At 34.5% G+C, this 24,583-nt stretch overlaps 2 protein-coding genes across 2 annotated transcripts; one reads left to right on the top strand and one right to left on the bottom strand.

Annotated features, from left to right (window-relative positions):
• Positions 1–880: 880 nt before the first annotated feature.
• On the top strand, positions 881–1,426 carry LOC141697194 (uncharacterized). The gene has a single exon (XM_074501476.1). The coding sequence runs from the start codon at positions 881–883 to the stop codon at positions 1,424–1,426; it is 546 nt and encodes a 181-aa protein (XP_074357577.1).
• Positions 1,427–5,498: 4,072 nt separating this feature from the next.
• LOC141708138 (N-carbamoylputrescine amidase) lies at positions 5,499–11,186 on the bottom strand. Its single transcript, XM_074511618.1, has 9 exons — positions 11,050–11,186; positions 9,991–10,039; positions 8,766–8,857; positions 8,451–8,602; positions 8,325–8,371; positions 8,189–8,222; positions 7,344–7,510; positions 6,368–6,464; positions 5,499–6,026 (listed from the first exon to the last, which is right to left on the bottom strand). Exons 1-9 carry the CDS (start codon positions 11,133–11,135, stop codon positions 5,851–5,853), a joined length of 900 nt encoding a protein of 299 aa, XP_074367719.1. The 5' UTR covers positions 11,136–11,186; the 3' UTR covers positions 5,499–5,850.
• Between the last annotated feature and the right edge of the window lie 13,397 nt (positions 11,187–24,583).

Raw genomic sequence — 24,583 nt, 5'->3', positions numbered from 1 at the left:
TGCTCAATGCAGGTACTATCCAAATTCAAGTTTGCTCAATGCAGGTGGAGTTTCTGGGGCGAGTTTTATCTGGTCAGGCATTCTGACAGCTAAAGATGAGCTTAAAGAGGGTTTCAGGTGGATTCTGGGGGATGGTAAATCGATTCAAGCAAACTCGGATCCTTGGCTTAAGCAAAAACCAAGTTTCTGTGTTGATTCTAATATCGTGAACAATATGGGAAATGCTACGGTTTCGACTCTTTTTGTTCCGGGAACAAAGACTTGGGATAGTTTGAAGATTCGAGCAAGTTTTAGTAATGAAGATGCTGAACATATCCTGGCATTGCAGATTCCTCAATTAGATGTTGGTGACAGGTTGGCATGGTGTAAAACGTCTAATGGTAAATATAATGTCAAAACAGGATATCACCTCTGGCATAGTAAGAATGTTGGTGTGCAACGAGTTACTCAGTCCACAGGGTGGTGTAAGTTATGGAGAATTTCGTTACCACATAAGGTTAAGGTTTTTCTGTGGAGGTTTTGTCGCAATAACGTCCCAGTTCGAAATCGTTTAAGGTTAAAAGGGGTTGTTGTCCCTATTATCTGCCCGATGTGTGATATTGATATAGAGCACCTGGGTCATGTATTTTTTGATTGCGTGTTTGCTCGTCAATGTTGGCATTACACTGGTATGGTGTATGTTATGTCTAATGTGGAAGATGTTTCAGATTGGCTGCTTCAAAAAATTAATACTGCTGCTATTGATGAGGTGGTGAGGATTGCTAAAGTCATGTGGGGTGTGTGGTTTTTCCGTAATAAAAAGGTCTGGGAGCAGAAGGTCGTTGGGCATGCTTTGGCTATGGATTGGAGCAATAATTTTTTTACATAATGGAGTACCGCTATGAACAATAGGAGGGGTAGACAGGAGATGGGGTCTGCTAGTGACTGTCACTATCCACAGAAGTGGAAACCTCCAGATGTGGGTCGCCTGAAACTTAATGTCGATGCTTCTGTTCATGTCAATGCTGCAGATTTTTCGATTGGGCTTATATTACGTGATCATATGGGTCAGTTTGTTGCAGGAAAGGTTAAGTGTATTGCTCGTTCTGGGAATGTCCTGGAGGCAAAGGCAACTGCTATTTTAGAAGGGCTTAAGTGGATTGTGGATATGAATTACAGGAACGTTGAGGTAGAATCTGATTCTCTTGTCTCTGTGAAGGCTATTCAGAATGGTAGCGAGAATTTTCTTGAAGTGGGTCATTTGTTTGAGGATTGTCGAGCTTACTTTAAATCTAGGGGCGATCTTTCAATCTCTTTTGTTAAAAGACAGGCAAATAAAGTAGCACATTTAGCAGCTAGGTTCCCTTGTTTGCCAGATTGTCAAAACATATTCTTGTCTTCTCCTTCTATCTTGTTGGAGACCTTGATGTATGATGTTTCTTTTTAGTGTAAGTTTGTTTCTTTGTTTCAAAATAGTTTATAAGTGCTTCAACATCAATATTTCTATAAAAGCATCCCTGGAATATAGCTTACGAATTTTACATCATAATCCAATTTGTTTTGATAAAAGTACTCACACTCTTTTACATATTAGGTTTTAGACAACATAATAGTTAGATAGCCATGTGAGAAGGAAAAGAAGCACTGTGAGGGGGTTAGAAGAAGAAGTAAAGGATTCGTCCAAATTTAAAAAAAAAAATCTAAGTTATATTTTTTGTACTTTAATTCTTAAACTCATATTTTGCAATCTAAATTTATATCTTGTTTATTTTATTATGATTAACTAATCTTTTAATTCAGGAGTTGGATAGTAATTTTTTGCTTGTTTTATTTGTTTAGTTATATTGTAATTTTCTTATAATTTTTAATTTGTCATTGAGGAATTAACACAATTAAAGAAGTATTGAAATTTTAATTGTATCTATAAGAGTTATAGCGAATCGGTAGAGGAGTTTTAATTATAGTACATGATATGATACACACAATTTAAATATTGGATGGGGAGATTAATATGAGAATTGTGAAACATATAATTCTTGACTTTTAATATTCTATATTTGTATTTGATTTGACCATAGGAGAGGTTTTTTGGAATAGGTGTAGACACTATAATCTATCTTTGGAAAATATTTTATAATCATAAGAAGGATTATTTTTAGCAAAATAAGAAATACAAATTAGACATTTATGATAGTTATTAAAAAATCCTAATTCTTGGATTTTTTTTCTCATGTATATTATATAATTTTTATTTCTTTATTAGATTAATTTAGTTGATAATCATGTCCACAAAATTTATTTTCACACTTCTGAATTGTGAGAAATAAGAGACTTGAGATTGGTATTGATATTAGTTTTTCCCTGCGAAAAAATTGACCAAAATGTCACCATTTCAGTAAAAAAAATGGCTAAAAATCACTTTTAAAAATTAAGACCCAAAATATCACTTAAAGACATGCTATCGTCGTGTAGCGTTTGGAAAAAAGGTCAAAACTCTATTTCGTATAGCGGTTTGTACCTTTTATTTTTTTTATTTATTATATATAACACACTATACTATGTAGTGTAGTTGATTGTTTGTTTTTTTTGTTTTTTTAGCCTTTTATTGTTGTCGTTTTGGTGTCGAAAAAACTAATTAATATTATGTTTTTAATAGTCATATTTAAGTTAATATTTTTAAATTTAATGATGTACCATAGTTTAATAATTTTTTATTTTTTTAGATCAATAATTCTCTTTTAAGTTCTAGAAATATTAAAAAATTGAATGAAATAAATATTTAATTTAACAATTTTTAATATTTTAGGATTTACTAATCACCTTTCAAATTTTAGAATTATTAGAAAAAAAAATTAATAAAATATACACTGATTTAGTGTTTAGGTTTTAGCGCCTAAAAAGCCCAAACCCTAAACCCTAGAAGCCCAAACTCTCTTTAAATCTTGGCCTAATTTAACATTTTATAATATTTCAGGTTCAAAAATTCCCATTTAAATTTTAAAATATTAAAAATTGAATAAAAGAAGCCAGTTTAACAAAAAAAATCAAATGATGCTAAACATTATTCAAAGTTACGTTCAACATGAGAAAAAGAAAAAGAAAAAGAAAAAAACGACATAACTAAAATAACGACATAACTAAAATGGAGGTTCATCTAGCCTTGGGTGGAAAAAAATAGCAAAACTCATAATGCTAGACGACCTATCCTTACGACAAAACGTGAAACGAAATAATGTGGTGAAGTGATATTTTAGGTTATTATATCCAGAAGTGACATTAAATCATTTTTCACCCCCAAATTGATATTTAGGGTCACTGCCCTTTCTTGCGAAGGGTAGTCTAAAAATACACATCAACAACTACATATAGTTTGGTTTGTCTTGGTTTAGGCAAGACTAATTTATTGATTCGAGGGGGGAAATGTAAAGTTGAGCACAAACAATATAAGCGCATGGTAAAGAATGTTATTAGAAATGGTAGCTTTTAATACACAGGACTTGTTGTGTCATGAATTATAATTGCTATTTATAAGTTAGTTTAATAGAAGAATCTTATTAGAAATGGTAGCTTTTAATACACAGGACTTGTTGTGTCCACGTATGGATGTTGGAGCTCATAAAAACCACCCATCCGTGTTCCACTCCAAAGCAAAGATCAAGAGATGATAAAAAAAAATACACCCAATAAATAGCAACTTCCCCTTGACTTTACCAGCTATCCTCTCAGTCTCATGCCAATCCCGTGTCTTTCTCCTCCGTAACCTCCTTTTATCTCTCTCTCTCTCTCTCGAATAGTTATCTATCTATATCTTCACTAACTCCTGTTTTTGCTTGTCCACTTTACAATCCAAGAAAAGGATATATAGAGGCAAGCCATGGCAGCATGTGGAAGCCTTCAACACATATTTGATACGCCATCCCCTGAGAGCCCGAGTAATCTCCTACAATCTTTTACACCACGGAAACACCTCCAACCTCTTGAAGTTTCTTCTTTCACAGATTTCTTTGGAGAACTGCATTTCCAGGAAAACACAGAGCATGTCTCACCTTCTCTTCCTCACTCAACTACCTCATCGCCCTTCTCAATAGATTCTAATTCACACTCAGAAGAAAAGAATGAGGAAAACTATACACCAACCCAAAGAAAACATAATAAAAACAGTGGTAGCTTTTCTTCTATGAATTCAGAGAGACTATCAATATGCACAGAAGGTCTTGGTTTTGAAAGCTGTGATAACACAGAAGATTTTGTTAACAATAGTGGCTGGAAGTATAGTAAGCCAAGAAGCAGTATTACAAGACACTTCTCGAATGAGTACCTATCAGGTAAGAGATCAAGAATAACTGGAGAAGAATTCCCTCCACCAATTTCTTGTATAGGGAGAACTGGAAAACCTTGGGTTTGCTTTAAGTCTTACAGGAAAAATGGAAGATTTATTCTCAAGGAGGTGAAAAATCCAATTCAGGAATTCCTGCATGCATGCAGGCAAGACGGACGCTTAAAGCTGCAATATATTCAATCAGATGATGACATAATCGAGGAAGACGATGAGAAAGCAGATGAAGGAGATTCTGAAGATAAAAATGCTCAAATTTATAATTCTGTCCGTGACTTCAGTGAGGGGTGAAGTAAAGTGGAAAGATCTCCATGAAAGTTAAGGCAGGGATGAGTTTCGATAGTTGAGGACCTAATGCTATCAGTGCCTTTGCATGAGGTTTAAGAAGCATTAACTGCCCTCAGGCCTCAGCAGCTAAGAAAGGAAAGGAGGTGAACAGGATCACCAGAGTATAATAAATTACGAATTCAAGTGTAATAATCAGGGATTCAAGTTTCTAAGCCTACCAGATGCCAAGTAACTCAACTGTAAATCAGCCTCCTGGTGTAATAATAAGAAATCCTAGTTTCAAATAATGGAGGTTTTTACAACTATGCTATCATGATAAACTGCAATTTAGTTGGTATGTTGGAACCTGAATAAGTTTTCCGATTGAAGTTCAAGCATAGTGCAACATATCTTTTTCAATTGCGAAGTTACATCATATCTAATCCAACTTAAAATGCTTCAGAAGGCATAAAATATTAAATTTAAGTATATTTATTTGGTAAATTTTAAAAGCTTCAAATGGAATAGTGATACCTACAAATTCATGCAAGAGTTATACTTAAGTAATGATTTTCCTACACAAGTGCAGAAAGAAGAAGAAGAATGTTCCTAGACCCCCGTCCTAGATTTATTATTTTGATGTGGTCCCTTGAGAGTAGAGCACGTGCATCCACCCCCCCCCCCAAAAAAAAGGTTGCTCAAAGCAATAAACACAAATCTTGATGATAATGTAAAAACACGATAATGGAAGAGAAAAACGTAGAGAGATGGTTAATTTGTGAATATAAAACTTCAGAGATGAAAGAGGAGTAATCAAAGAAATATGCTACAAAATATCAAATAAATGAAAAGCAGAAATATATGCTGAATACGATGATACTTACCCCTGTGCATTATTATTTCTAGATAACAGGACTAAGGACATAATCTGCACTGAGACTATCTAACCGCCATAAATCATTATTTAGAATACAGGGACAAATCCGACCTAGTTGATCCAATAGGATAAGACATGGATACATGTCTGTATGATCCAAGCCTCAACTTGTTCAAACGTCTGCCTTTACATGGGACCTACTGAGTTATAGTTTACGTACAAGAGCAATTCACGTTTAAGATTTGTAGGTCTTGCATGGATTTATCTATGACATGATTAAACTTACCTTCGGAAATCAGTATCTTACAAACTGACAGAAAGAGCTGATGACCAAGATGGCTGTTGAATAGTTTTTCTAGTGTGCTTGACATGAAGGAAACCATAGGATATATCACACCGCAGGATTGCTTCCATCTAACGTCAAAAGCACTTTGTATAGATCTGGACGCCGATCTCGAAATACACCCCAGCTTTTTCGCTTAAATTTAATAATATCCAGATCAAACTCTGCTACAAGTACAGCTTCTTCTTTGTCATCAGCTTCTGCAACAATTTCTCCAGTAGGTCCTGGTTCATTAAAACAAAAAAGTTCGAAGACAAAATATAGGGAAAAAAAGTATTGAAGTACATGATCAAGTTTAAATGATTTGTGTAGTGTATAGTAGACACATTACAATGGAAGTATTACAAATCAGTATATATAATGTTCTACTTGTGTTAAGATTTCATGCCGAGTTCCCAAACCCGTTTCCAATTATGGATCCATATCCAAGAAACCTAATTTTTTTTAAACTATGAATTTAACTCTTGGATCTGCACCCTTGTCCGACATCTGAACCCAAGTCCCGGTATCATAATGTAATATATTTTATTATGCCATGTGAACAAGGAATCAAAATTAGATATACCTGTAATGAAGGAGTTCCCATAGAAAGTAATCTCGCTCTTGCCATGCTCTGTCTGAATCGTCTCTTTTCCAATGCGGTTAGAAGCCACTAAAGGTACCTGATGATGTTACATATTCATGCTACTATGGGATAAATTCACATAAAATATAACGTGAACCGCTTAGCAATTATAATTCATGAGACACTTCGTAGATGAGAATTGAACAAAGTAAAGAGAATTGCAAAGAATTCAACTCTCAGAAAGACATCTTACTGTCTCTATAATCTATATATTGTAAGCGTTCCGTGGGAAAACAATATAAAGAAACGGAAGCAAATGTAACATTTAATCAAATTTGTTGGTAGCAAGCCAAATATTATCAAACTTAATTAAATATCTCCTAGGACAATTTGATGTAGAGTATAGTCCCATGACATTAAATAAGCATGTAAAGCAGATCAATTTAATATAGTAGGTGGCTAGAGGTGTAGTACATAGAATGTATTTTAATACAAAACTTAAAATAGTAGTATGCCATGCAAATAATGTATTTACAAAATATGGGGAGTAAAGGTCTAACAATTAAGTGGTGAACACCAAATACATGTTAACGTTGCAGATAATACATGTTCACATTGCATAACATTAGTGATACAACACCACTACACACGTTTATACCCTGGGGCTTATTATTTATTTTAAAATTATTAAAATGCATAAAACTTGGACTATTAGATTGGATTATAACGGAGGGTCAAGATGTTGGACTCCGGGACGCCACAAAAAAGGACTCCATAAAACCTTAGTCTATATATATATAAGAAGTATATAGCGCGCGCGCACACACACACACATATATATATAAGAATTATATAGCACACATCATTATTATTAAATAAAAGAAATATAATTTACTGGGCATCCGCCAGGAAGCTAATCTAGTAATTCATAAAAATTTGCAAAACTACTTAAAATTCTTTAAAGACTAAAAATTACCACATTAGCTCCAGCATGCCCTTGCATCACCCGCTTCCAATGATCCCGAGAATCAAGACCTTGATCTTGAGGTTCAGAACCTATAGCAGTGGGGTAAAATAAAACCTCTGCACCTTGAAGGGCCATAGCTCGAGCTGCCTCTGGAAACCATTGATCCCAGCAAATTGCTAACAGAGTAAGTGGAGTACCGTATTTAGTTTAAGATTCCTCTTTATTTTATGGAAAATAATATACCAAAATACTAATAAAAAAATAGAACATGAGTCCAAACTCGCTTGTATATATACTATTCTGGATGTAAACAAAACTGCCAGAATATAAAATTGGAAAGTATTTTATGAGGAACTGCTAGGTTCGCTAAGAAAAATCGTGCAATCTAGCAGATATTCTAACACTTAATTAGACTATTTTGCATTCGACTTAATTCGGTGATGTTATGAAATCCTTTTTTGATGTGAAATACTGCTGACCCATCTACATAAAGATTGTAGGGCTGTGAAGAGACCAATGTAAGGAAACAAGGGGTAAAACCCTAATCTCCCATGTATGCTGTAAGTAAAGATTATAGAGCCGTTCTGAAATGCTTCTTTAGATTTAATAAAATAATGTTAACCCATCTACGAGTACAGAGCTGTTGGGAGACCGATATAAGGAAATAGGGGTAAGACCCTGATCTCGTATTCTGTAAATTACTTATCTGAGAAATGGGACCAATCCCCTAGTTCAAATAGGCCGAGAAAAACTAATAACCACGCTATCCACAGAACACACATATAAAACAAATGATCCCTTTCCCCACTTTCCCCAAAAAACCAGATTGATAAGAATATTACTAAAAATCATACCTACTCCAATTTTTGCAAATTTGGTTTCAAATACCTGTTCACAGACATCATCAAGTCAAATGTGAGTTTCGAAGATAAGTAAACCTCAAAGACTTTAAAAAGCTGCATGTGTTGCCTAAATAAGTCCGAGACTAACCTTAAAGCCAGTATCACCAGGATTGAAGTAAAACTTTTCCTGGTAACCTGAAAGAAAAACTATTAGCAGTGACGGATTATATTATTAACATACATCAGAGCCAAGGGAAACCACTCCAATAGGTACCAGGTCCATCTGGGATATGAGATTTTCTATATAATCCAAGGTTGGACCCATCAGCATCAATTATGGCTATTGAGTTGTAATGTGCGTTGTTTGCCTCCTCAAAGAAGCTGACAGGAATTACAACTCCCAATTCTTTTGCAAGTCTCTGCATCCTGCCCATATATCAGTAATAGTAATAGATATAAGTTGACATAGGTAAAATATGGAATGACTTCTCTTACAAATTAAAGTAATACTTATAGCATCACATATTATGTACACACATCAATCTGAACATAAGAAATTTGATAAACAATTACAAATAGCAATATAAACCTTATAATTGTTGGGTGGTCCTTGCAAGGATGTGCTCGCTGGAAAAAATCTTCTCTTTGTGCTTGACAGAAGTAATAACCCTCAAAAAGTTCCTACAGACACCCAAAAAGTGCAAAAGACATAACCTCAAATAATACAGTAGCTACTAGAAGAAACTTTCATAACAGAACATGTAACAACCGCTGCTTTTAATTGTCAGAAGTCACATTAAATTACTGTTCAGATCTATTCAATGATAAGAAATTAACATCCCCTCAAGGTTCTATACTTCTGTAACGAGAGCTTGATTCGGTTATTCTTTTATGTAGGACACAATTTAGAATTAATGAATTATTGAAGACTAACAAGTTTAACATGCATTTGGTTATTTATTTTGTTATGTTCCCCATCAATTGTGCTCCATCCCACTTATTAATTAATTCTCTATGCTAAAATCTTACAAATTAAGTTTGATGTTTTAAGTTGGTAATTACAACACTTCATAGACCTGCATTACACAATATTGGTGTTGTCACTTTAACTCATGATTCAGAAACTAACAGCTTGTGCTTCCATCCCACTTCTTATTTAAGTCTCTATGCTTAAATTCATATAAATCATATTTGATGTTTTAAATTGGCTATTTAAACACTTTATAGCCCTGCATTACACATAACTGGTGTTATCAGTTTAACTCATGCCTCAGAAACTAACAGCTATTGCACTTTATAGTATTCGGTTTATCAATTTCCATTACGTGTCAGGTTAATCTGCGTTTACTATAATAGAGTCTTCGATCTTGACTGATGTAAATCCAAGAACATGATGGATTATAGGGTTATGCCATTTTTTGTTTATGTCAAGGTGTGATTACAATTCTATAATTTCTTGCCAGTGAAAAAAATATATTTGCATCCCTGTGTTGGACCACTTTGTCCATCAGAAAAGGAAAACTTTCAAGAAGTATAGGCAGTAAGGACAGAAAATAGTGTGTCGGCTGCCAAATTTCAGCCACTGCTGCTCTATGACCTAGAAACAATGACTAAAGTGTGTCATGCTCAGTTTCTCATTATGTTTCTAATAATCAACTTTTCGTTCTTAATCACCAATGATATGAAGTATATATACAGTTCATAAATAAATGTATGTGTTTCTTAAGAATATCCTAAAAAACATAGAAAAAGTGTATCATGCCAAACTTGAATGGAAGAATGGAACATAGTGCGAAAATAATAAAAGTACAAACCTGAATAAGAATTATGTTCGCACCCTTTTTACTAGCAGCTCTAACTAGCCTGCACAAAAAAGCCTCGTAAGAAATGGTAGACCCAATTCACAACATAAAGTAACACACTGAATTTGCTACATTATTTTTTTTGATAAACCAGAAATTATATCATACTTGTCCAGTGTGCTAAACTTTACCCAACTGAATACCTAGTCTGTGCAATTGAAATTTTAATATTAATTTTATTTCTATACAACGGCATGAAATCATAAAGGATTGTGGGTGTTCTTCAGTTTCGTAATCATTCTCAGTAATATATCAATAATTTGCCAAAGCTCACCTAGAAGTTTTCCATAATACTTAATAATTAGGATGTGATGGTCTTATCATGTTTAACAAACATTTCCGATGCTTTAGTTTAAAGCTCTTGCATTGTTTTTTGCCTAATGTTTTAGGAACAACATTTTATGTCATTTCAGAATTTGTAGCCAGATAAGTCTGAAAAATTCCAACAACCTGCCAGCCATCTTTAAAAAGTGAACGGTTCTAAGCTGGATCGAGATTGCCTAGGCTACTTGAAACGTGAGCAATTACCATAAAATCTTTTCAACCAAAATCTGAATGGAAGAATTAACAAAAAAGACAGTGGAGGGATAATCCTGTTCTCAAAATTTTGAGTAATAGGTGGCAAGACTACAAGACATTGCTACTTACTGACTCTTGATTAGCGAGGCGAAGAGTATAGAGCATGAATTATACTTATGACCCAAATTTCACAAAAGGCAGGTTTTAACAAGTCCATATTTCCCAATTCAGATAAAACAAATTAACACAACTATGGAAAACCCTAATAAAACCAAACAAGTAAAAAAAATAAGCAATCAAACTCCTAACCAGCATAAAGATATGATCAAATTCAGAAAAACAAAAAATGGCATAGCATTCGAAGCTCAGTAACTGAGCATTATTTAGATTTTGTGTTAAAATTAGAGTGCATGTGTGTGCATTATAAAATTCGCTCGAAGTTTAACTAAGTATATATTGAGAAGAGTGGGGGTTAAAATAAAGGAGTGGGACCTTTCGGCGGTGGCAACATTGGAATCCAAGTCGTCGGTGCAAGCGAATTGAAGGGCTGAAACTACTACTACTTTTCTTCCTTCCATTGCAATGTGAAAAGCCAAGCAGCTTGCCCCGGGATATATATTTATATTTAGGCTGGGATTTCTAATAAAATCATTGTGATAAGTGATTATTGTATTTTGTATTATAAAATCAAGCCAATCAAGTTACTGGTCAATTAAATTTCATAAATATTTTTGAAAAAATAATTCTTAGAAATATTAAAATTTTAATATACAATAATTTTAAATATGTGAATATAAAATTAAAATGATAAAACTTAAAAACAAAATGTTGAATTTTAACAATTTTATGAACACGTGTACTTCTCTATCTTTTAATATTCGATCTTTTGACTTTTAACACACATTTTTAGATATTTTGATCATATAACTGATAATAATACATTTTTATCGATAATAGAATAAATAATATTTGATTTGAGTTAAAAATAAATTCTAAAAATTTAATAAATGTTGCATTAATTATTTTTTGAATTTCATGTCTCAAAACCAATACGAATCATGTAGTTCGAGACATGTCACGGACAAAAACAACCTAGGCCTGTGAGGTCCATGAACGAGATTGTTCGTGGACGAGGCCTAATACAGCTAAAGTCAGAAAGAAACATGAAGTCCAACATTAACAGTAACTTTTACAAGTAAGGATCTAGAATATGTTGCCTTACAAGAGTCCTAATTACCTTCTAAGTTGAAGACTTGTCCACCATGTTAAATATATTTGATAATGTCATGGCTAATATGATTTATGTTTAGATCTTACTTAAACAGGATAAATCAGTACTTACTGGAAGTCAGGACTTAAGGATATCAGTATTTATATTATCAGGAGATAATCATCAGAAGATGGATATCAGAACTTAAGTGCTGAAGGACGTTCAGATAAGGACAGTAGCTGATTAAAGGAAAAAAGATCGAGATAAACATAAGAAGAGATATGCATGAAGAAGGAGTTCTATGAAGAATAGAATACTTGGAAGAAAAGATATCTGATTGATATATTTTAGGAAGCATAATTATATTCAATATCAATTAGCGATTATTTTGTAACTGTGTAGTATATAAACACAGACATAGGGTTTACACTATAAGTGTTATCATATTCGAGAAGATTATTCATTGTAACCCTAGCAGCTCTCGTGATATTTGTTCATCACTGAGAGGTAACAGTTCCATACTGTAACAGAGTTTATTGTTTCAATAAAGTTTGTTTTCTGTTACTTGAGTTATTAGAGTTTGATTTGATTGTACTTTACACTGTATTCACCCCCTCTACAGTGTGTGTGACCTAACAAGTGGTATCAGAGCCTTCTGTTAACGCACATACAGTTTAAAGATCCAAACACAATCATGTCTGACACAGAAACTCCAACTAAGCCTACCAAAACTGAAGAACCTCCAAAGACACAAATTCAAAGTCGGTATGAGACCATCAGAGTTCCCATACTGAGACCATCTGAATATGCCATATGGAAGGTGAGGATGACCATGTTTCTGGAAGCTACAGATCCAGAATATCTTGATAGAATCAAGGAAGGACCTCACAAACCAACCAAGCTCGCTGTTGCAGTTGCAGGTGAAGCAGCAAAGACTGTACCAAAGGAGAAGAGTGATTATACTGTTGAAGATATTGCATCAATTGCTAAGGATGCTAAGGTACGACACTTACTGCATAGTGCCATTGATAACGTAATGTCAAACAGGGTAATTAACTGCAAGACTACAAAGGAGATATGGGATGCTCTGGAAACAAGGTGTCAGGGAACTGATATAATTAAGAAGAACAGGAAGGCAATACTCACTCAAGAGTATGAACACTTTGACTCAAAGGCTAATGAGTCATTGACTGATTTATATGATAGATTTGTCAAACTCTTGAATGATCTGTCACTGGTTAATAAGGAGTATGATCTTGAAGATTCAAACCTTAAATTCCTGTTAGCTCTTCCTGAATGTTGAGATTTGAAGGCAACAACAATAAGAGACAACTACAGTCTTGATGAAACAACTCTTGATGAAATTTATGGAATGTTCAAGACTCATGAACTTGAGATGGAACAAAGAAGTAAGAGGAAAGGATGAAAGTCAAGGACAGTTGCTCTTAAAGCTGAAGAAGAATCCCCCAAGGCAGCTACCTCAAGGAAAGACAAGGGTAAAGCTCTTTTCATAAAGTCTGATACTGAGTCATCAAGTTCTGAAAGTGATGATGACTCAGATTCTGAAAGCTTGCCTGAGACTGATGCTGATGAGGAGATGATGAAGCTGTGTGCTCTTATGGTGAAAGGGATCACAAAGATTGCATACAGGAAGTTCAAGAAGGGAAAGAAGTTTTCCAGGAAAGGCACAAGTTCTGATAAGAAGAATTTCAGAAGATCTGAGGGCAGAGGAGGAAAGTCTGATAGAGGAGATTATACCAATGTCAAATGTTATAACTGTGGTGAGAAAGACCACATATCTCCTGATTGTAAAAAAGTGAAGGGTGGCAAAGGCAAGGCTCTTGTCACAAAGAAGAAAAGCTGGACAGACACCTCAAACTCTGAAAGTGAGGAGAACTATGCTTTGATGGCAAATGCTGATAAAAAAAGTGCTGAGAGCAGTTTTGAGGCTGCTGAAACAAAGGTACTTAGACTACTTATGCTTTTCATACTGATGATATTTATGAGTTGAGAAAATATCTTAAAACCATGTTTGTTAGTTATAGAGATCAAACTTTAACATGTGAAAGATTAACTTCTGAAAATCTTGCTTTTAAGAAAAGAAATGATTTCTTAGAAAAAGAGTTAGTTATGTTCCATCAAACTCAGAAGGATAGAGATGATGCTTTTTATGTTAGGGATGAAGTGCTAAAAATGAATGAATCTCTAAAAACTGAGTTAGAAAAGGAAAGAGAGATTATTAGGATTTGGACTAATTCTGGCAGAACAACTCAAAATTTGCTAAGTAGTGAAAATTGGAAAGAGGGCTTAGGTTATGGAGAGGATAAGAATGATAAAGGAACTGTAGAAATTAAGCCTGTTGTTAAGCAAAAGCCAAAGTTAAAACCTGTTAAGTTTGTAACTATAAAGTCTGATAATGAGAAATCAGAAGTTAAAGAGGGATTAACTTCTGACAAACTAAAACAGGAAAAGACAGCTGAAGTAAACATAGGCTTAATGACTAAGAAGCAGCTTAAGCATAAGCTGAAAAATGTTAAGAATGCAAACAAGATAAAATCACCTAGGAAAAATAAGAATGGAAAGGAAGGTGTGAATAAAAGCAATGATTATAAGCCTGTTCCTGAAGCTCCTAGGAAAACGTGTCATAACTGTGGAAGTTCTAACCATCTGGCTTCTTTTTGCAGAAAGAATAAGAACATAAACTCCTTACCTTCAAAGTCAGGAGTTAAGAGTCAGTCTGCTAGATATAAGCCACAAAATCCTTGTTTTCATTGTGGTAGTTTATGGCATTCCATTTATACTTGTAAGGAATATCATAGTTTATACGATGATTATTATAAAAAACATTCTTTAAAGAAAGTTTCCATTATTCCTTCTAGTGTAAATTCTGATACAAAGTCTGATAGTGTAAATTCTGATAAGAAAAATGTTAACATAAACTCTGATGCTAAATCCGCTGCAAATGTTAACAAACTTGATAAGGCCAAAGGATCCAAGCAAGTCTGGGTCCTTAAAACTAATCATTAGTGGTCTTTGTGATTGCAGGGCAACAAGAAATATATCCTAGTTCTGGACAGTGGATGTTCAGGACATATGACTGGAAATAAAGCCCTGCTATCAGACTTTGTGGAGAAAGCTGGCCCAAGTGTTTCTTATGGAGATGGCAATATTGGAAAAACTTTGGGATATGGAAATATCAATCTTGGGAATGTCATCATTAAAGAAGTAGCTCTAGTCTCAGGACTTAAACACAATCTGTTGAGTATAAGTCAAATCTGTGACAGAGGTTATCATGTTGATTTCTTTGAAGAACACTGTGAAGTTGTGAGTAAATCTAAAGGAAAAGTTGTTCTGAAAGGATACAGGCGTGGTAACATTTATGAAGCTAAGCTTTCAACAAGTACTGATGGTTCTGCAATCTGTCTGATGAGTAGAGCATCAATTGAAGAAAGCTGGAATTGGCACAAAAAACTCTCTCATTTAAATTTCAACAATATAAATGTACTAGTCAAGAAAGATCTTGTGAGAGGACTGCCAAAGTCAGTATTTGCTCCTGATGGCCTTTGTGATTCTTGTCAGAAGGCCAAACAAAGAAAATCTTCATTTAAGAGCAAGACTGAATCATCAATTCTTGAGCCTTATCATCTACTACATGTTGATCTATTTGGTCCAGTGAATGTCATGTCTATTGCAAAGAAGAAATATGCCTTGATCATAGTAGATGAGTTCACTAGATACACATGGGTGTATTTCTTGCACACAAAAAGTGAAACTGCATTTATCTTGATTGATCATGTCAAACAACTGGATAAATTGGTCAAAGACTCTGTGAAAACCATAAGGAGTGATAATGGCACTGAGTTCAAGAATTTGATAATGGAAGAGTTCTACAAAAACCATGGAATTAAGCAGGAATTCTCTGCTCCTGGAAATCCACAGCAAAATAGAGTTGTTGAAAGAAAGAATAGAACTCTCATTGAAGCTGCACGTACAATGCTTGAAGAAGCAAAACTTCCAACCTATTTCTGGGCTGAAGCTGTGCAGACTGCTTGTTTTACTCAAAATGCAACACTCATTAACAAGCAAGGAAAGACACCATATGAGATGGTGAATAAAAAAGAAGCCAAATCTGAAGTATTTTCATGTATTTGGATGCAAGTGTTTTGTTCTCAAGACTCATCCTGAACAGCTATCCAAATTTGATCTAAAAGTTGATGAAGAAATCTTTGTTGGATATCCACTTTCCACAAAAGCCTTCAGAGTCTATAATCTGAGAACAAGAGTGGTCATGGAATCTATCAATGTCTCTTTTGATGACAAGAAGATTACTGGACTTGAAGATTTTATTGATCATGAACAACTGAGATTTACAAATGAAGACTCAAATTCTGATACTGAAAATCCTGACAATCTAAGTCCTGATACTGTAAACTCTGATGGATTAAACTCTGATGTTATTGAAACTGTGGTAACCACACCAAAGGAAGATGCACCTATTGTTAGGTCCCAATGTGTTTGTAGAAGGGGGGTTGAATACAAACAATACCAAATAATCGAATTAAATGCGGAATAAAAAAATTGAAACAAAATTCAAGTTAAATAAAAATGTTATTAAACTTGAAAGGTGTTACAACAACTGTATCGATTACAAGGAATTAATCTCAAATTAATTATCACAACTCTAGAATAAATTCGACATGAACTTTTTCTATTTTTGTAATAAAAAAGATTCAAATGCTAAACGCAATTTGAGATTAAGTTCTAGGAATTTTGATCCAGTAGATAGTTACACAAGAACAAGATAATGATTTCTAGTAATTTGGATTTAACTTTACTAGCTAGAAATTGTGATCTTGATTTTAGCAGAGAAGAGATGATATATTTTTCAGCTTCTGCTTTTCTTTGTTCTTGAACTGTTTTTCGGATGGATGATTGACTTTTGTTGCTTCTGTTGTTTTAAATAATAAAACAACCACCTGATTTGTTGGCAAGACAATCCATTGAGCTAGCAAGACAATCCATTGAGCTAGCAAGACTTTCGGTGAGACTATTGATTGAACTAGCAAGACAATCAGAATGAACTGGCAAGACAATCCTCCTCCCAGTGTAACTTTCGGTATGACAATTGAAATGACTTGGCATGACAATCGGTATGACAATCCATATTGTCATGCTAGTTCATTTTCAATTGTCTTGCTGATTTAAACTGATTTTATTCCAAAAACAATTCTGAAAAATCTTAATATTAATTCAGAATTAATTAATCAATTAATTCAATTAATAAATAAATTAATCTTTGCAGATATAATTTATTTTCTTAATTAAATTATATGACTTAATTAATTAATAGAGAATTAATACTAATCTTGAGCAGCAACTATTCTTCCGAAAATCTTCTGATAATCACAGTCAATTATGAATCAATTCCACCACTTCAATGTTGACACTCGATGTACTGTCTGGTTCATGAGTGACTAACTTCCGTGACGTTTCTTCATGTCTTTGACTTTGATACTTGATTTTCTTCAGATTAAATCCTTGTAATTCTCTGATACCCTGACGAGATCTCTGTCACTTGATTAAATCCACAATCTTGATTTGTATCACTGAGGCTTGATCAATTTCTTGAGCTTCTTCCAGTGAATTAATTCCTCAAGTCTGTAGATGAACCTTGTTTCTGAATCCTTTGACAGATGTTACTTTGTGAGATCTCTTTGACGGTAGATCCACTATTTACTTATTACATTCTTATTTGAGTTGAGTTAAATCCTTGAATAAACAAATAGGCTATGACATATGCCTTACAATCTCCCCCTATTTGTTTGTTAGACAATAACACACAAATACCTAGAGGATAACTCAACTAACAAATAAGAAAAATATATAAACAAAAATGCAAAGTAAATAGCAGAAAGTTCTGGATAATATTTAACCTTTTCCAGATTCGAAGTAGATGTTCCTCTAGACTGAATATATCTTCAAGTAGTTTCATCTTCTTTTGTACAACCACATTTCCTGTTAAGAAGCACATATCTCTCTTGCTTCTCCCCCTATGAGAATCAACTGATTAAAGAAGATCACCTTCGTTTACCACCTCTCCCGTACAATAGGATCCGCAGATAAAAACCAATGGTACTCCCCTAACAACTTCTTCCCTTACTAGAAAATCACCTTGTGTTTACCACCTCTCCCGTACAATAGGATCCGTAGTTACAAACAACAATGGTGTGGTGTAGTGTACATGTAGGATCTTTTTCTTCCTCCCTGCTATTTCTCCCCCTTAGTTGAGGAATCCTCCAAACTATTTCTTAAGCTTTTATCTCCCCCTTAGAGAAGGAATGTATGCCGTTGTCTGAAGGAGTTCTCATATTTCACTTTGTTGGAAAAGAAATAACAAGTAGTTTTTTTTTCTTCCTCACTGTGAGTGTGTGATTGTGTTTTAGTGTACCTCACATGTGTTTCACTCTTCTCTCCACTCGTGTTTACACTCATTCTCACAAGTGTATCACTCCTCTCATAGCTCCAAAAAAAACCAGTTGTACCTGCAAGGAAAATCACCTTAGCCATCCTTAAGGAGGTCACAGGTGGTGCAATGGGAGTTCACAAATCCCCATCCTTGTTAAACTCGTCAAATGAATCTGAGTCATAATCTACAAGCTGCTAGTTTCCCTTTTAGGGTTCCAGATTTGAATTCTGGGAAGGTAAACAATAATCCAATGAATTTAGCATAAAGATCAAAGTTCCCTTCTAATGTTTGTGAAGACATTTCCTTGTGACTCATCAGGTAATATCTGAATCATTGTCAACAAGTTGCCGATCTGCACCTATGTCAGATCCACTATCCGTAGATGCATCCAGGGGATTTAAGCCTGGGGAGGTAGACACTGACCACTGACATATGGCTTTTGGATCAGTATCCTCTCCTAACACCTGTAAAGGCAATTGGTCCATTAACGAACCTTGAACAATCGAATCTGACCTTAAAATGGTCGAAACTTTTGTTTCCGTCAACTCGTCCTTTGTGTGTGTAACCTTTCCTTGTGCATCAAGAATTATTTATATTTGAGGTGATGACACTACATTGGATACCCTGGCCGACAGGCAAATTTCAATAGACACACCCTGTTGAGAGAATGAATCTAGTAACTGTTTTTATGCCTTTTCAACCATTACATCTTTTTGAGAAGATGTATGGGGGGTTAGCAGTTGTCTCGGTTTAAATACTACTCATCTTTGTAGGAGACAAAGCTACTGGGTTGACTACAGAACCTTCCTTATGTGGTGCACTAAGGCACTATCTCCCTCACGCTCATTCATACTACATTTAGTGGTAAGAGAGTGTTGGTTGGTTCTATTTTTGTGTTTGTCTTTACAGTCTGGGATAGACGTTGTGGGTTTTCAACCTCATGACTGTCAATGAAAGAAAGTCATTGGAGACTGAACCTGTAACACAGAATATATGGCACTATAGAGATAATGATGTACAATAGTGATTTCAAAAGATTTTACATGAAATAAGAAATCACTAATGTAGAAAGAAGTTTGATTTTGTATTTCAATATGAATGAGTTTTTTTTTTTTGATAAAACATTGAATACTTAGGGTAAAGTCTAAGTAATTCTCATTCATATCAAAAGCTCACAAAAATCTGCAACATAATGTTAACAAAATATCATTAACCGATACTTGTCAGGTACTTTATATACCAACTGTTATGTTGCATAAGATTTAAAATAAACTAAAATAAAATAAGAAATAATACAATACAAATAATAATAATAATAAAAATAAATATCAATGAATTAAATACCAAATATCTATCAAAAAGATATCAGCATTCAATTTCATATATCATACAATATTTACAGTTAAAGAAAATACAAATAAAAACTTATATAAATATTGCAAAAATATAGAAACTATTTACAAGTTCAATGATAACATTACCAGCTTGTAAAAAGCCATATCCCTCGGATACACCTTTGCTGTTATCTCCAAAGGTAACCAGGGGGCCAGCTTTCTCAATCCACATTTGATAGCAGGGCTCTATCTCCGGTCATATGTCTTGATGATCCACTGTCAAGAATCCACACTCCCGGTTTCACCTGTTTAATGCCCTGCACTACAAATGGATTAGACCTTCTTCGGAACCCAAGCTTGGTTGGGTCCGGCATACTTGTAGAACTGTCCTTTGTCAGGCAAAACAACATTTTTAATTTTAATTTTCTCAACTTTCTCACTGACTGAACATTTGACCTTGTAAACAGCCCTAACAAATTTCTGTTTAGGCTTAGGCTCAAATGTCTCCTTTCTAGCCTTAGAAGGACTAACAGTCTTAGACCTATCATGCTTTCTATTATTCACATGCTGACGATGAGTAGTCTTATCACTAGAAACATGCTTACCATTAAAATAAGCATACATCAATTTAAAAGCACAAGACATACAATTAGCAACACTACATGCTTTATGAGAGTTATTAATAGCAGGCAATTTATGCATGGTAGACATGGCATTTTTGTTATCCAACTCATATGTGTCTGAGTTAGTCTTAGTTGCTTTCACAACTTTGACTGGAACTTTCGACTCACTTGACTTGGAAACAATCTTCTCATTAGCATGATCCTCAGCACGTATTTCTTCTTCAATAACAGAAGAGGTCGCATCAAATGGTTCAACAATTGATGGCTTATAGAGGGGTTCATCAACACCCTTAAGCACATGTGGTACTTCCCTCCCTTTAGCACAGACATGAGGAGGGGAGTTTATGCCTAATTCTCCAATAGCAACACTGTAATCATAACCTATTCCAGATGTTTTATTAACAGCTTGCTTACTGTAGAACTCTTTAGCCTTCGAACAAGAATTGAAGTAGGCTCTAACCTTAGTCTCAAGACCGGTGATCTTATCTTTGAGAATAGTTTCGAGTTTTCTATAACAGTCAACTCTATTCTCTAGAAAAGATACTTGTTCTTTTAATTTGTCTTGATTAATGTGCACAAGTCTTAATTCATTGACCTCTTTCTCAAGGTCTGTGATCTGTAAACTTAACCGTTTATTATCACGACGTGCACAATCTAAGTTACCTCTTAGATGATAAACCATTTCAGCATCAGAAAGTTTTACCTCTATTCTTGATGATGAAGCTTTACATCAATAGCCATAAGAGCAAGATTTCCTTCTTCTTCATCTTCACTATCAGTATCATCCCAGCTTCTTCCCTTTGCCAGATAAGCCCTTTTAGAGTTCTTTCTTACTTGATTTGGCTTCCTACATTCTGTGGCAAAGTGTCCCAACTCATTGCAGTTATAGCATCTAATGGTGCTCCGATCAACCATCCCTATTTTGTATCCACCACTGCTAGTGTTAGAGGATGAAGATCCACCTTTCTGGAATTTGTTGTAGTTGGACTTGTACTTAAGCTTGGGATTCCTCTTGAATCTGACATGGGAGAATCTCTTGACAATTTGGGCCATTGACTCATCTTCCAATTGCTCCAGCTCTTCCAAGGAATAAAAATCATCACCTGATTGATTTGTAGTAGGAGGATCATATTCCGCTACTAACATATTTTCCTCAGCCTTGGAACACTGTACCATTCTCTCCAATTGTTGAGATTGCTGTTGCTGTTGACCTTCAGCTACAAGTGCAGTAGATGTGCTGACCATTCTATCCTTTCTGTAGACTTCCTTCTGTTGAATCTGCTCCAACTCATAGGTTTTTAACACTCTATAGAGCCTGTCCAAAGAAATCTCACTCAGATCTCTAGCTTCTCTAATGGCAGTGATTCTATGTTCAAGATGAGTTGGCAGTGTTAAAAGAAACTTTTTGTTGACCTCCCTGATTGAATAAAATTTTCCATTTATGTTTAGGTTGTTGATCAACGCATTGTACCTCTCAAACACTTCAGTAATTCCTTCTCCTGGATTTGATTTAAAATGTTCATACTCAGAGGTTAAGATCTCCAACTTGTTCTCCCTAACTTCCTCTGTGCCTTCATTAATCACCTCAATAGTTTCCCACATGTGTTTGGAATTTTTACAGTTCATCACATGTCTGTTCATCAAGGGATCAAGGGAATCAATTAATATTAATTGAAGGTTGGCATCCAAGGAGGCTTCTTCCTTCTCAGCAGAAGTAAAATCTTCAGGCTCTTTTGGATAGGTTCTAGCTTTGGTAATCATAACATCATCTACTATCACCTCTGGCTCAATAACCATCGGAGTTTTAAGAACCTTTTTTAACAAGTTCAGATATTAGCATCTTCTTCTTCCACATGATATAATTTTCTTTATCAAATAGTGGAATTTTAACGGTTCCAACTTTTTGTGAAGTCATTATGAATTTTTGAATAAATAAAAATTCAAGGAGTGAAAGAAACACAAAAGTCTAGGATCTTGATTTGTTCGTTAATCAGAAGGCCCTGATACCAATTGTTAGGTCCCAATATGTTTGTAGAAGGGGGGGTTGAATACAAACAATACCAAATAATCGAATTAAATGCGGAATAAAAAAATTGAAACAAAATTCAAGTTAAATAAAAATATTATTAAACTTGAAAGGTGTTACAACAACTGTATCGATTACAAGGAATTAATCTCAAATTAATTATCACAAATCTAGAATAAATTCGACATGAACTTTTTCTATTTTTGTAATAAAAAAGATTCAAATGCTAAACGCAATTTGAGATTAAGTTCTAGGGATTTTGATCCGCTAGATAGTTACACAAGAACAAGATAATAATTTCTAGTGGTTTGGATTTAACTTTACTAGCTAGAAATTGTGATCTTGATTTTAGCAGAGAAGAGATGATATATTTTTCAACTTCAGCTTTTCTTTGTTCTTGAACTGTTTTTCGGATGGATGATTGACTTTTGTTGCTTATGTTGTTTTAAATAATAAAACAACCACCTGATTTGTTGGCAAGACAATCCATTGAGCTAGCAAGACAATCCATTGAGCTAGCAAGACTTTCGATGAGACTATCAATTGAACTAGCAAGACAATCAGAATGAACTGGCAAGACAATCCTCCTCCCAGTGTAACTTTCGGTATGACAATTGAAATGACTTGGCATGACAATCGGTATGACAATCCAGATTGTCATGCTAGTTCATTTTCAATTGTCTTGCTGATTTAAACTGATTTTAATCCAAAAACAATTCTGAAAAATCTTAATATTAATTCAGAATTAATTAATTAATTAATTCAATTAATAAATAAATTAATCTTTGCAGATATAATTTATTTTCTTAATTAAATAATATGACTTAATTAATTAATAGAGAATTAATACTAATCTTGAGCAGCAACCATTCTTCCGAAAATCTTCTGATAATCACAGTCAATTATGAATCAATTCCACCACTTCAATGTTGACACTTGATGTACTGTCTGGTTCATGAGTGACTAACTTCCGTGACGTTTCTTCATGTCTTTGACTTTGATACTTGATTTTCTTCAGATTAAATCCTTGTAATTCTCTGATACCCTAACGAGATCTCTGTCACTTGATTAAATCCACAATCTTGATTTGTATCACTGAGGCTTGATCAATTTCTTAAGCTTCTTCCAGTGAATTAATTCCTCAAGTCTGTAGATGAACCTTGTTTCTGAATCCTTTGACAGATGTTACTTTGCGAGATCTCTTTGACGGTAGATCCACTATTTACTTATTACATTCTTATTTGAGTTGAGTTAAATCCTCGAATAAACAAATAGGCTATGGCATATACCTTACACCTATGCAGGGGGAGCATACTCAAGATCTTACCACATCTCAAGAAGCATCAGAACATACATCTGGCTCTTCAAGTTCTGATTCGTCAAGTTCTGATAAGCCGAGTTCTGATAGTTCTAAAAATCTAAATTCTGAAGAATCCAACTCAGAGAGCATAGTTTCAGGGGGAGTATCAGAAAATGAAAATGAAGACAACATGAATCATGGGGGAGCATCCAGTTCTAGAGAAAACCTTCCATCTGCAAGGAAGTGGACTAAATCACATACACCTGATTTGATAATTGGAAATCCTGATGCAGGTGTCAGAACTAGAACTGGTACTTCAAACGAATGTCTTTACAATTCTTTTCTCTCTCAGACTGAGCCAAAGAAAGTGGAAGAAGCTCTTCAAGATGCTGATTGGGTGCAAGCAATGCAGGAAGAGTTAAATGAATTTGAAAGAAACAAAGTCTGGACCCTAGTGCCAAGACTAAAGAATAGATCTGTTGTTGGTACAAAGTGGGTATTCAGAAATAAAACTGACAGTGATGGCATAATTACAAGAAATAAAGCAAGGCTGGTTGCAAAAGGATATTCTCAACAGGAGGGAATTGATTATGATGAAACATTTGCACCATTTGCTAGGTTAGAAGCCATAAGGATATTTTTGGCTTATGCTGCTCACAAAAAGTTTACTGTCTTTCAAATGGATGTGAAAAGTGCTTTTCTCAATGGAGAATTGGAAGAGGAAGTATATGTTGAACAACCTCCAGGCTCTGTAGATTTCAAATATCCAAATTATGTCTACAGGCTAGATAAAGCACTTTATGGACTTAAGCAAGCTCCTAGAGCATGGTATGAGACTTTAGCTCAGTTTCTTCAGGAAAGTGGATTTAACAGAGGAACAATACACAAAACACTGTTCTACCTCAACCATGGAAAGGAATTACTTATGGTCCAGATTTATGTCGATGATATCATTTTTGGATCTACAAATGACAGACTTTGCAAAAAGTTTGCCAAACTGATGCAGTCAAGGTATCAGATGAGTATGATGGGGGAACTTAGCTATTTTCTGGGCCTTCAAGTCAAGC

Source organism: Apium graveolens, chromosome 2, assembly GCF_009905375.1.
Source record: "Apium graveolens cultivar Ventura chromosome 2, ASM990537v1, whole genome shotgun sequence".
Classification (NCBI taxonomy): domain Eukaryota; kingdom Viridiplantae; phylum Streptophyta; class Magnoliopsida; order Apiales; family Apiaceae; genus Apium; species Apium graveolens.
Note: the sequence above shows the minus strand (reverse complement) of the source record. Positions and strands in the feature narration are given on the sequence as shown.